Source organism: Callospermophilus lateralis, chromosome 13, assembly GCF_048772815.1.
Source record: "Callospermophilus lateralis isolate mCalLat2 chromosome 13, mCalLat2.hap1, whole genome shotgun sequence".
Classification (NCBI taxonomy): domain Eukaryota; kingdom Metazoa; phylum Chordata; class Mammalia; order Rodentia; family Sciuridae; genus Callospermophilus; species Callospermophilus lateralis.
In genome coordinates this window covers 33,273,426-33,287,974 of record NC_135317.1, presented here as the reverse complement: position 1 = coordinate 33,287,974, position 14,549 = coordinate 33,273,426, and the positions used below count along the sequence as shown (strand labels likewise).

At 37.8% G+C, this 14,549-nt stretch overlaps 1 protein-coding gene across 2 annotated transcripts in view; it reads left to right on the top strand.

Annotated features, from left to right (window-relative positions):
- Armc3 (armadillo repeat containing 3) overlaps nucleotides 1-14,549 on the top strand; it is a 91,757-nt gene that overhangs the window by 64,036 nt on the left and 13,172 nt on the right. The window contains exons 14-15 of one of the 2 annotated variants that reach the window (XM_076831657.1): nucleotides 174-275; nucleotides 726-821. In XM_076831657.1, the coding sequence (XP_076687772.1) occupies nucleotides 174-275; nucleotides 726-821 (198 nt within the window). Of the gene's footprint in view, nucleotides 1-173; nucleotides 276-713; nucleotides 822-14,549 lie in introns of both variants that reach the window. The other variant, XM_076831656.1, reaches the window with a different exon arrangement.

Below are 14,549 nucleotides of genomic sequence, written 5' to 3'. Positions count from 1 at the left end.
ACAAATTATTTTAATTCATAAATAATTTCAAATGTGGGCTTGGATTGTGGCTCAGTGGTAGAGTGCTTGCCTGGCATATGTGAGGCACTGGGTTTGAGTTCTCAGCACCACATACAAATAAAATAAATAAAATAAAAATTTAAGAAAATAATTTCAAATGTGTCAAATTTTAGTTCTCCACCTCCATCTATGGATGATAAATCATCAGATGTTGGCTATGGACGAAGTATTTCTTCTTCATCTTCTTTAAGAAGAGGAAGTAGAGAAAAGACCAAGTAAGAAAATGATGTTTTATTTATACTCAAATAACTCTCCCCTTAATCTGGAAGTGAAATTCTTTTAGATTTTGGCAACATGATTCTGCTTCTTCTTACAGTAATATAATTGCATAATTGCTTTTTAAATTGCTGTCGCAAAGATCTCTGAAATAGGAGCTGGGAGATTTGGGCTTTCCCCTTTTGTCTGCTGTTGACCCTGCAGTATGTGGAACGACACGAGTCAGTTCTGTGAGCAGGTCTGGCTTCCTTAGCTGTGGAGGGAATGATGTATAGCCCCTGCTTCCTAATGGCAAAAAGAATCAAATCAAAAGGGGAGAGGCCTTATAAACCATGAAATACCTCGCGAATATAACATATTGTTATTTTCTGAATGATCATAATTGTTTGCGATATTTTCCAAATGACTCAAAAAAAAAAAAACCCCAAAATTATTAGTTTTCGTATTAGCACTGGATTCGGATCTCCCACAGAAGAGAGAACAGAGCCTGCTTCTGGAAGAAACACTGTTGCTAGCAAAAGTGCTGGGAAAGAAAAAGGACCCAGGTAGGAAATGTGTCATTCCATCTTCTCATTATAAACACTCCTGGCTTTTCTTTCTTTCTTTTTTTTTTTTTTCTTCTCTCAGTGCTGGGGACCAAACCCAAGGCCCTGGGCATGCTAGGCAACTGCTTGAACACTGAGCTCACCCCCCAGCCTCAGAGGTGGCTTTTCACAGGAGGTTTTAGGGTCTGGTGGCGTGCTCAGTGGTAGAGCGCTTGTCTAGCATGTGAGCCCAAGACCCTGGATTCCATCCCCAACACCATGGAAAACCAAAACAGGAAGGTTTATTTCTGAAATGGGTATGTTGAAGGAGACAAGGCTCCTGAGATGTAATTTAAAATAACCTTTATTTTGCCCCTCCCTGTTTCTTTAAAATTTACCCAGAGAGAATTTCCTCAAACTTCAGCTGAGAGTTTAGGTCACTGTGGTCACTGAAAAGAACTGTAAGGTCCCACAGTCACTTGAACTCAAAAATGAAAACAGGAACTGCGGGTTCTAGCCACCTTGTGAGTCCAGCCCTGAGTACTGGTTGACCTGCCCAGCACATTCCTGCCTCCCAGGCCCGCTTTGGCCTCCAGCTTGCCCTGGCCTTTCACTCCCCTCGTGGTCAGGAGTCTTGACCCTTTAAGGCAGAAGCATCCAGAAGAGGGAAATAGGAACAATTAATGTGACTTTGGGCCTTTTTTTCTTTTTCCTTTTGGTACTAGGGATTGAACTCAGAGGTGCTAAATCACTGAGCCACATCCCCAGCCCTTTTATTTATTTATTTATTTTTGAGACAGGGTCTCACTAACTTGCTAGGGCCTCTCTAAATTGCTCAGACTGATCTCAGACTTGCCATCCTCCTGCTTCAGCCTCCCAAGTCCCCAGAATTAACAGGTGTGGGCCATTTCTATAAGATTTTTTCCCCATTTTACTTTTTTTTATTTTTTAAAATTTTAATTTGTTATGTATGACAGCAGAATGCATTACAATTCATATTACACATATAGAGCACAATTTTTTATATCTCTGTTTGTACCCAAAGTAGAGTCATACCATTCGTGTCTTCTTATGTGTACTTAGGATAATGATGTCCACCTCATTCCACCGTCTTTCCTACACCCATGTCCCCTTCCTTCCCCTCCCTCCCCTTTTCCCCTTTGCCCTACCTCGAGTTCATCTAATCCTCCCATGCCCCCCCACCACCACCACATTATGAATCAGCAGCCTTAAATCAGAGAAAACATTCGGCATTGTTTTTGGGGGGATTGGCTAATTTAGCATTATATTCTCTAACTTCATCCATTTACTTGCAAATGCCATGATTTTATTCTCTTTTAATGTTGAATAGTATTCCATTGTGTATACATACCACAATTTCTTTATCCATTCATCTACCAAAGGGCATCCAGGTTGGTTCCAGAGTTTAGCTATTGTGAATTGTGCTGCTATAAACATTGATGTGGCTGTGTCCCTGTAGTATGCTGTTTTTAAGTCCTTTTGGTAGAGACCAAGGAGTGGGATAGCTGGGTCAAATGGTGGTTCCATTCCCAGTTTTCCAAGGATTCTCCATACTGCTTTCCATATTGGCTGCACCAAACTGTAGTCCCACCAGCAATGTATGAGTGTACCTTTTTCCCCCACATCTTCGCCAACACTTATTGTTGTTTGAATTCTTAATAGCCGCCATTCTGACTGGAGTGAGATGAAATCTTAGAGTAGTTTTGATTTGCATTTCTCTAATTGCTAGCAATGATGAACATTTTTCATATATTTATTGATTGATTGTATATCTTCTTCTGATAGTGTCCAGTTTCTTGGCCCATTTATCGATTGGGTTATTTACTTGCTTGCTTGCTTGCTTTTTGATGTTAAGGTTTTTGAATGCTTTATATATCCTAGAGATTAGTGCTCTAGCTGACATGTGTGCGGTAAAAATTTGTTCCTAAATTGTAGGCTCTCTATTCACCTCACTGATTGTTTCTTTTGCTGAGAAGAAGCTTTTTAGTTTCAATCCATCTAGTTTAATTTATTCTTGATATTAATTCTTGTGTTATAGGAGTCTTATTAAGGAAGTTGGGGCCTAATCCAACATGATGGAGATTTGGGCCTAATTTTTCTTATAATAGGTGCAGTGTATCTGGTTTAATTCCTAGGTCCTTGATCCATTTTGAGTTAAGTTTTGTGCATGGTGGGAGATAGGGGTTTAATTTCATTTTGTTGCATATGGATTTCCAGTTTTCCCAGCACCATTTGTTGAAGAGGTTATCTTTTCTCCAGTGCATGTTCTTGGCACCTTTGTCTAATAAAAGATAATTGTAATTTTGTGGGTTAGCCTCTGTGTCCTTTATTCTGTATCATTGGTCTGCCAGTCTGTTTTGGTGCCAATACTATGCTGTTTTTTAATACTATTGCTCTGCAGTATAGCTTAAGATCTGGTATAGTGATGCCACCAGCTTCACTCTTCCTGCTAAGGATTGCTTTAGGTATTCCAGATGAATTTCATGACTGCCTTTTCTATTTTGATGAGGAATGTCATTGGGATTTTGATTGGAATTGCATTAATTCTGCATAGTGCTTTTGGTAGAATGGTCCTTTTTACAATATTAATTCTGCCTATCCAAGAACATGGGAGATCTTTCCATCTTCTAATGTCTTCTTTAATTTCTTTCTTTAGTGTTCTGTGTTTGCATTGTAGAGGTCATTCACTTCTTTCATTGATTCCCAAGTTTTGTTGTTATTGTTTTTTCTTCCTTCCTTCCTTCCTTCCTTTCTTTCTTTCTCTCTCTCTCTCTTTCTTTCTTTCTTTCTTTCTTTCTTTCTTTCTTTCTTTCTTTCTTTCTTTCGAGGCTATTGTAAATGGGGTAGTTTTCCTTTCAGATAATTTGTCACTGATATACAGAAATGCCTTTGATTTATGGGTGTTGATTTTGTATTCTGCTACTTTGCTGAATACATTTACTAGTTGCAGAAGTTTTCTGGTAGAATTTTTTGGGTCTTCTAGGTATAGAATCATATTGTCAGCAAATAATGCTAATTTGAATTCTTCTTTACCTATCCATATTCCTTTAATTTCTTTCATTTGTCTAATTGCTCTGGCCAGTGTTTCAAAAACTATGTTAAATTGAGTGATGAAAGAGGGCATCCCTGTCTTGTTCCAGTTTTTAGAAGGAATGCTTTCAATTTTTCTCCATTTAGAATGATATTGGCCTGTGGCTTAGCACAGAGAGCTTTTACGATGTTGAGATATGTTTCTGTTATCCTTAGTTTTTTTACTGTTTTGAACATAAAATGGTGCTGTATTTTGTCAAATGCTTTTTCTGCATCTAGGGAGATGATCATATGGTTCTTATCTTTGAGCCTATTGATGTAATGAATTACACTATTGATTTCTATATGTTAAACCGACCTTGCATCCGTGGGGTGAACACCACTTGATTGTAGTGCACTATCTTTTTGATATATTTTTGTATTCGATTTGCCAGAAATTTATTGAGAATTTTTGCATCCATGTTCATTAGAGATATTGGTCTGAAGTTTTCTTTCTTTGATGTGTCTGCCTGGTTTTGAAATCAGGGTAATATTGGCCTCATAGAAAGAGTTTGGAAGTGCTGCCTCGTTTTCTATTTCCTGAAAATAAATTGAAGAGTATTGGTATTAGTTATTCTTTAAAGGTCTTGTAGAACTTGGCTGTGTATCCATCCAGTCCTGGACTTTTCTTGGTTGGTTGTCTTCAGATGGCTTCTTCAATTTCATCACTTGAAATAGATCTGTTTAAATTGTGTATATCATCCTGATTAAATCTGGGCAAATCATATGACTTAAGAAATTTGTCGATGCATTCAATATTTTGTATTTTATTGGAGTACAAGTTTTCAAAATAATTTCTAATTATCTTTTACATTTCTGTAGTGTCTGTTGTGATATTTCCTTTTTCATCACATATGTTAGTAATTTGAGTTTTCTTTCTCCTTCTCTTTGTTAGCATGCCTAAGGATCTGTCAATTTCAAAGAACCAACTTCTTGTTTCGTCAGTTTTTTTAGTTGTTACTTTTGTTTCAATTTCATTGACTTCAGCTCTCATTTTAATAATTTCTGGTCTTCTACTGTTTTGGTGTTGATTTATTCTTCATTTCCTAGGGCTTGAGATGTAATGGTAAGTCATTTATTTGTTGACTTTTTCTTCTTTTAAGGAATGAACTCCATGCAAGGAACTTTCCTCTTATACTGCCTTCATAGTGTCCCAAAGATTTTGATATGTTGTATTTATGTTCTCATTCACCTCTAAGAATTTTTTTAATCTCCTCCTTGATGTCTTTTGCAATCCATTATTCATTCAGTAGCATATTATTTAGTCTCCAGGTGTTGGAGTAGCTTTTATTTTTTATTTTATCATTGATTTCTGATTTTATTCCATTATGATCTGATACAATGCAGGTAGTATCTCTAGTTTTTTATGTTCTCTGAGAATTGTTGTGTGGCATAATATATGGTGCATTTTAGAGAAGGATCCATGTGCTGCTGAGAATAAAGTGTATCCCTTCATTGAAAGATTAAAATATTCTATATGTCAGTTAAGTATAAGTTATTAATTGTATTATTGAGTCCTATAGTTTCTTTTTTCAGTTTTTGTTTGAAGGATCTATCCAGTGGTGAAAGAGGTGTGTTAAAGTCACCCGGAATTATTGGGTTGTGGTCTATTTGACTGTTGAACTTGAGAAGAGTTTGTTTGATGAACACAGACGCTCAACTGTTTGGGGCATATAAATTTATTATTGTTATGTCTTGTTGATGAATGGTTCCCTTAAGCAGTATGAAATATCTTTCTTTATCCCTTTTGATTAACTTTGGCTTGAAGTCTACTTTATCTGATATGAGGATAGAAACCCCTGCTTGCTTCCACAGTTCATGTGAGTGGTATGATTTTTCCCAACCTTTTACCTTCAGTCTGTGGATGTTTTTTCCTATGAGATGAGTCTCTTGGAGGCAGCATATTGTTGGGGCTTTTTTTTTTTTTTAATCCAATCTCCCAGTTTATGTCTTTTGATTGGTGAGTTTAGGCCATTAAAATTCAGGGTTATTTTTGAGACATGGTTTGTATTCCCAGCAATTTTTGTTTATTTTTGGTATTTAACTTGACTTGGATTCTCCTTTGATTGGTTTTTCCTTTTGTGTAATAACTCCCTCTGCTGATTCATTGTTGTTTTTCAATTCCTCTTCTTGGAATATTTTGCCAATGATGTTCTGTAGTGCAGGTTTCTAGTTGTAAATTCTTTTAATTTTTGTTTATCATGGAAGGTTTTTATTTCACCATCAAATCTAAAGCTTAATGTTGCTGGATATAAGATTCTTGGTGGGAATCCATTTTCTTTCAGAGCTTTGTATATGTTGTTCCAGGATCTCCTGGCTTTGAGGGTCTGGGTTTAAAAATCTGCTGAGATACGAATTGGTCTCTCCCTATATGGGATCTGATCTTGTGTGGTCTTTAAGATTCTATCCTCATTCTGTAGGCTAGGCATTTCCATGATAATGTGCCTTGGTGTAGAACTGTTGTGATTTTGTTCATTTGGTGTCCTTAAGCCTCTTCTGTTTGATTTTTCAATTCATTCTTAATGTTTGGGAATTTTTTTTATATTATCTCATTGAAGAGGTTGTGCATTCCTTTGGTTTGAAACTCTATGCCTTCCTGCATCCCAAAACTCAGATTTGGTCTTTTGATGCTGTCTCATAATTCTTGGATGTTCTGTTCATGGTTCCTACCATCTTCACTGTGGTTCAACTTTATTTCCCAGATTACATATTTTGTCTACATTTTCGGAAATTTTGTCTTCCAAATGATCTAGTCTGTTGGTGATGCTTTCTATTGAGTTTTTTATTGGTTTATTGTTTCCTTCATTTCAGGATTTCTGATTTTTTTTTATTCAGAATCTCTATATCTTTCTTGGAGTAATCTTTTGCTACCTGTATTTGCTCCCTTATCTCTTTGTTGGTGTGATCAATGGATGCCTGTATTTGATCATTTAGGTCATTCTTTAATTCTCAGACCATTTTAATTATGAACATTCTGAACTCCTTCTCTGACATTTCATCAACTGTGCTGTCCATAGGTTCTGTTATTGGAGTATCTTACTTTGGAGAATTTTCCTCCCTTTTTCTTTCCTTGTTTTTCCTCCCATGTTGTCTATGTGATTTCCTTTCTTACAGAGTAGGTCTGAGGTATTACAGTTTCTACCCTATAATCTTGTAGTATCTGTGCAGATTACTTCTACCTCACCTTGGTATTGGATTTCCAGACCCTGCCAGTGTCCCAGGATGGATGCTACTGCAAGTATAGGTGGTGGCAGCAATAGCAGGAGATAACTCGAGACAGCAGGAGAGGTGCCCCAAGATGGATGCAGTGTCTTTCAGAGATGGGGTTAAAAGAATGGGCCTTATAGTGGCTTTGGGATATTGCTCCCAGATGCAGCTGCTTCTAGGCTCTGTCTGTTGTCCCAAGGTAGAGGCTTGGGAAAGGCTATGGGGATGGCTGCAGTGTCTCAAAATGGAAGTGGGTTAGACTTGGGCTTCCAGGTGGTGGTGGTGGTGGTGCAGACCCAAATTTACTCTGGGCCCTGGCTCCCGTGCAGGTCAGCGAGGCGGGTCTGGGTCAGGCCTGAGCTCCAGTGTGTGTCTGCCATTGGCAGGATGGACTGGGGCCTACCCTGGACCCGAGCTCCCACACAGGTCAAGCGAGGCGGGTCTGGGCCAAGCCTGACTACTGTGGGTGTCTGTCAGTGGGCAGAGTTGGTCCTAGGCCAAGCCTGAGCTCTGGTGGTCAGCCAGTGATGGGATGGACTGAGGCCTACCCTGGGCCCGAGCTCCCATGCAGGTCAGTTAGGCAGATCTCCATTTCTGTAAGATTTTGAAGCACTTGGCTCTTAATCTTATTTGCTCCGGGTCACTTTGGTCCATCATAAATGCCTTCTTTTATTGGTCCCTTGTCACCTCCCCATTCTTTGTGAGACCTCCAAAGTTGAGACTCGCCAGCCTTCTTCATCTTCTTGTTTTCTTCTCTCCCGAGTTTTAGCTACCATTCAAATTTGTATGCCAGCTAACCTCTCCTCAGTCCCGACCTGTATACCCTGTGGCCTGTTAGAGTTCTCTGCACTGCCACCCTGCCAGCACCTCACATTCAATATATTCCAAATTGAATTCATTGTTTCCCCTGACTGCCAAGCCGTGGCCTCCTCGTCTCTCCCCTCTGCTGGTTAATGTTACTCCTATTCCCACACAACTGCCAACCCTGCCATCATCTTAAAGTTCTTTTCTTTTACCACTGATACCTAATGAATCTCTGGATCCTGGCCATTCCATTCTTAAATACTGTCTCTTAAATGGATTCCTCTCCTCTGTTTGCACTGTTACTTCCCCAGTTCAGGCCTCGATATTGGATCTCAAACTTGTCACTTCCCTATGATAAGACCCTCCTGGCTTTTGCCAGCCTCTGTGTAAACCTATCCTTCCTGCTCCCAGAAGAGTAACTATTTTGAAAGTTTGATCATATTGTTACCCAATTGGGCCTTTTTGCCCACCACACAGTAAGCTAATCACTGAAAGAAGTTTTTCAAAACAGACTTTTTTTTCCCCCCCATAAAGTGATCAAGCATGGACACTAGAAAGCAAATCTCATCTTGAATCCAATTCTCCGAGGATAGGGTTGCGGATATTTCTGGGTGGAGGCTGGGGAAATCAAACTTCATGGTTGGGGCAGAGGTGTTATCACCAAAGTTGTTGATTTTTAAGGTCAACTTAAAGCAAGTAACTAAGGGCAAGTGAAATGGGTTAAGTCTAGAGAGATTATTCTGTTGTGTTTTTTTTTTTTTTAATTTTAGTTGGACACAATACCTTTATTTCACTTATTTATTTTCATGTGGTGCTGAGGATCGAACCCAGGGCCTTGCGTGTGGGAGGTGAGCACTCTACCACTGAGCCACAATCCCAGCCTGGTTATTCTGTTTTTAACCCTGCTTCTTCCTGAAACAATGACCCCTGTCATCTCCCAGGTGGAGGCCAGCACCCTGCCCCATACCTGGACTAACCCTCCCGGCCTTGAGTGCAAGCAAATTCCTGTTCTTTATTTTCTTTATATTTTTGTGTTTGTGAAGGTTTCTTTTTGACCACCCCAGGTTAAACAAATACTTTGTACCCACTCCTTTGTGAATTGAGGTTTTTAAATCTTTATTCATTTTTTTCTAGCTTTATTGAGGTATCATTGCCAAATAAAAATGATATGTATTTACAGCGTACAGCATGATGTTCAAATATACAATTAAGCTAATTAACATATCCACCACCACAGGATTACCTTTGGTATGTGTGTGTGTGTGTGTGTGTGTGTGTGTGTGTGTGTATGTGTGTGTGGTGAGAACTCTTAAAACCTACCTTTGTAGAAAATTTCAAGAATACAGTACAGTATTATTATAATGTTACTATACCATCTGTCCCCTCTCCAGAACACACTCATCTTGCATAACTGAAACTCCTTTATGAATCATGTCTCTTATTTATAACCTGCACTGATTGGTGTTGATTGATTTATTGGTCTTTCTTACAAAGCAGCTGCTTACATGTTTTGGAACCAGCTAACTATTCTGTTTACCTTCCCTCCTATTCATCCTCCTATGAGTGTAGAAATATCCTTAGTTTTTTTGATCTCACAGTAAATCCGTGTTTTCTGGGGTACGTTTTCTAAAGCTTGTGCAAAAAGCTAGAAGTGCCACTTTCTTTTATCATAAACTAATGTTCTTCCTGGAGATTAATTTGTACAAGAGCTAACTTTGCAATTTCCAAGTGTTTCTTTCCACATTAATTTAGAAATAAAATTTATTTAAGTAGTAAAGACCCTATTATTACAACTTAGTGCCTTCAAATTAAATAAAAAAGTACTTCTATTTATAGCAGGAAACTACAGTTCTGGAGTTCCAGAAAATTATCTCTTGCATTACTCAATAAGATGGTCCCCCGAAGGTATACCAGATGCCATCACCAGCGAGCCAGATGGCTCTTGCTTCTTACTTCCTGCAGCAAGTTCAGTAGGAAATACTCCTGCTTCCGCCTCATGGGTGGCTCTGAGTAATGATAGCAACTGAGCTATCCACTCTTAGAAAGCCCGTTGCAAGCCACTGTGGTGTAGCCTACTGTAATCACAGCTACTCAGAAGGCAGAGGCAGGAGGATCACAAGTTCAACGATAGCCTAGGCAACTTAGCAAGGCCCTGTCTCAAAATAAGGAAAAACAAAGAAAAACATGCACAAGACCCTGAGTTAGATCCCCAGTACTACTGCTAATAATTATTATTATTATAAAATAAAGAAAAAGCTCCCTTGAAATTTTAGGATATAGGTAAAACTAGGTTTTCTGTAATTCTCACTTTCCTCATGTTGGTTTCTAATTTACTTAAAATCTTAACTCTTTATGGGAAGATATCTGATTTATTTTACAAAAAAGAAAAAGTGTTAATATATCTGAGAAATAATAATTTTTGTTTAGAGATTTCATCATAATATACAATGGATGCATTTAATGACATGTGATTTTACTTTCTACTCAGCTACAGCAAATACAATATTTAATTAGAAAATATGAAACTTTTAGTATTTGTAATTAGTAGTTTATAATTGTCAAATAGTATCTATAATTAGTAGTTTTATAATTGTCAAATAGCAATCAACAGGATTATCTTTCTACATTTTTTAAGGATATTTTTTTAGTTGCAGATGGACACATATCTTTATTTATTTTTATGTGGTGCTGAGAATCGACCCCAGTGCCTCACACATGCGAGGCACCACTGAGCTACAGCCCCAGCCCCTCCAAATTTTTCTTGAAAGAAATTAATAAGAAAATTCACATGGACTTCAGTTGATCCCTCCCACTTTATGCTTTAAGTAATATTCAAGAATAAATATAAATAAATTTCCACTCCCCTTTTACTGCTAATGGAACAGAAAACATAAGTGAATGAATATATATATATAGAGAGAGATAGATAGATACCTTAGGTAATTCTCCTGTCTTTCCTGTTTAGCTCCATATTCTCAACCTTCTTGATCCTGGGACAAATTTGAGTTCCTTGTTCTCAATAAGGCAACAAAATAAAAGCTTACAGAAAAGCTACCATGTAATCTTAATATTGCCAGACCTATTATTATAAACAAAATGTATTAAGAAGATTTTCCCTCAAAAAAGGAGACAAATTTCATAAAGAACATCATTTGTAAGGAAAAGTATGGAAATATTTAGGTAAAGCAACAATTCCTTTTAATCATAGAAATGTTTCTTTATCTATTGCTAGTTACTAAAGGATGAAATTCTGCTGGAAAAAAATTAAAATGTAGAACTGAGAACAGGCTGAAGTATTGCCTGTGAGTCAGGATCAGAAGCAGAGCTGTCCCTCTGCAAACTCTACCCCAAGTCCCACACCAGCCTATTCTGGAGAGCTGGGGAGCTAGGCCCTGGGCAGGGGAGCAGGTGTTGGTTGTGCCCAGGGTCACAGGACTGCCTCCCAATCCACACTAGAGTCCAAAACTGCCTGGGAACTTACTCTCCTTTCATTCATTCTTACACCCCATACCCAAGGTTGCTGGGGCCATACAAGACGGCTTCTTGATCTGCTTCTTCGTGACTGTGGGTGCAGCAACAGTACTTCAAAAAGGGGAAAGCATCTTTAAGCACATCATTCATTAACACCTTGGTAATGATTAAGGGGGAAAAAAAGCTCAAGCTAAAAAAACGTGAAAAGTGACAGTTTCAAGTCCTTGCCCAGCCTAGAAGTGAGAAGGCTGTGACTCTCCTAACTGGTATCTTCCCTTTCTGAGTTTCTGTAAATTCTTTGCAAAGTGGCTCTAGCACAGAGCTGAGGAAATCCTCCCTGAGGGTCATCTGGCATCACCTTCTGTTCTCCCAACGCTGGCTCTCAACCAGTGGGGATCCCTCAGGAAAAGTTTGATAAGGTGAACCTTGTGGAGAGGTACAAACGACAGATAAGACATTATGCATTAGCCCAGAGGTATTTTAACTAAATGATGATTGCACAGAGAAAGTGGTCAACCAGTCGGAGGAGGGGTGCACAGCAGGAAATGGGCTGCAGCTCATCAAAGCACATCACATCACGTCAGCAAGGTGCCTGGGGTTAGCCACAGGAAAGAGCAAGCTTTTCCATCTCTGTGTCAAAATATAATTTGTGTAAGAGTGAAATCATAACTTTTGTGCAAATGTAAAATTAATACCCAGAAAATTTTATATTTTTAAATTGATAGAGCAAAATATCAAACTTTTCTTTACAGTTCTATGAATCTTAAGAGGAAAGGAGATGTATGTAGCCATCGGCTCAGTCAGGATACAAAGCAGTTCCACCACTCCAAACCCTAATCCCTGGTATTCTCTGATCTGTTCCATGATGCTATAGTGAGAATGCCATCGAATGGGGTGATTCACCGTGGAACTGCACCCAGCATAATGCCTTAGAGATTCTTCCAAGTTGTTTTACATATCAATAGCTTATTCCTTTTTATTCCTGGGTAGCATTTCATTGTATGGCTACACCATAGTATATCCATTGACCTATTATGGATGGACATGTGAATTATTTGTAGTTTTTGATAATTAAGAATACAGGTACTGCAAACATGTAGTTTTTTTATGAATGTAAATTTTTAATTTCTGTAGGACAAATACCTGGGTGTGGGATTTATGAATCATATAAGATATATATGTTTAACTATATAAGACTGCCAAAATTTTCCAGGGTAGTGATAGCATTTTGCATTCTCGGCATCACTAAGAGTTACAGGTGCTCGATATCCTTGCCAACACTTGGTATTGTCAGTATGTTTTGTAGTCATTTAATATGCAAATATTGAAATCTCCTCATGATTTCAGTTTGCATCTCCATAATAGCTAATGATGTTGAACATTTTTTCATATCCTTACTTTCCATCCTAATATCCTCTGTTCAAATATGGGTCTGTTCAAGTCTTTTGCTCACTTTCTAAATTGGGCTGTTTGTTTCCTTACTGTTCACTTTTAAGAACTCTATATATTTTGGTTGGAGTCCTTTGTTGACTATGCATTTTGTAAATATTTTCTCTCGGTCTTTACCTTGTCTTTTCATTCTTTAAGTTGTATCTTTCTTAGAGCAAAAGTTTTCAATTTTTATGAAGTCCAGTTTATCAAATATTTCCCTTATGAATTTTGTTTTAGGGGTTCTGTCTAAAACTTGGCCTAATCCCAAATCAAGAGTCCCCCTTCATTTTCTTCTAAAAATTGGATGTTTTTATATTTATATTTAGATTTATCATCAACTTTGAGTTAATTTTTGCAGAGGATGTGAGGTTTAAGTTGAAGTTCAATTTCCATATGGAAATACTCCACACTGGCAGTCCAATTATTCCAGGAATACTTGCTGAAAACCAACCTTTTTTTCCCCCTTGAATTTTCTTTGCGTCTTTATCAAAAATTACTTAGTGAATTTCTACAGGTCAAGATAGGGTCTGGGCCATGATCCCCAAAGGTAATCCTCAGAGCTACAAACTTAAAAGTTGAAATCCCAAAAGATCAAAATCCTTAATGTCTAAAATCCTGAAAGATCAAAATTCCAAACATAATTCTAGAAAAAAGTAACTTTAGCATCTTTAAAAGAGATCTTTAAAAGAGCAGGCAAATGGCATTCATAAAGAAATAAGGCAAAAACCAGAATGTATAAACACACCACTGTGGTTGGTAATTATGCGTACCCAGCTTTATAACTACCATCTTCTAAAAACCCAGGATGGACTGCCTAAGTCTTGATCAAATCAGTCAAATATCACAGTGATTCACCACCATATATGGAATAAACCAAAGAGCCAAGATCTCAAAGGATTTTATCTTTCAAAGGGCATATGTACAAATAGTACATCTCTTTATTAACTGAGGAAGTTTCAGCATTTTTACATATGCACACAATTTTTACGCATAAATTCAATGTTGTGATAATGCATTTTAAGGAGTCAAATTTGCAAAAATAAAACTGCATAAAATAAACTGAACTTTCTTAAAAATCTATGCCCCTGCTACTGGAAATGGCACAAAAATGAAATACATACCGCAGCAAATTGTTTAAAAAGAAAAGGCATGTCAACAATTTGAAACAAAGATTAAAATTTAAACAGGAAACATGACATATGAAAAAGTGTCTTACAAGGACAGATTATGGGCAGTTGTGTGGAGGTTGTCCATAAGAGTTGACTGGTTGGCTTTCAGTATCATTGACTATATTTTAAAGTCTTACATATCAATAGGTAGCTGCTTGTTTCTTGTAGGGGATGGCTCTCCTAAAAGAATACATTCATGATAATTTTCTACATGGCACTGCTCCTTTTGAAATTCTACCACAATTGGATACACACCTTCATGAGCATTTGCCACTCAGTTCCTGTCTCCTGTGCTTTTACGCTGTTGTGGGTACATAGAAGTCCCTTCCCTGTGCACTCAAATAAGATCACAGGCTTGTCAGAAACAACACTGGTGAGAGAACAGCAGACTGTTGTGTGTCTTTTTATCCCCTGGTGCACAAAATTATTTTCAAACCGCTCAGTAACTTTGTTGACATCTTCAAGCAGATGCAGCTTCAATTCATTTAATACTCCTATAATTTTATCAGCTGGAAAGAAGGCTAAAGCAGAAAAATTGTGCATTTTTAAACTGAAATTGTTGTTTCTGTATTGTATG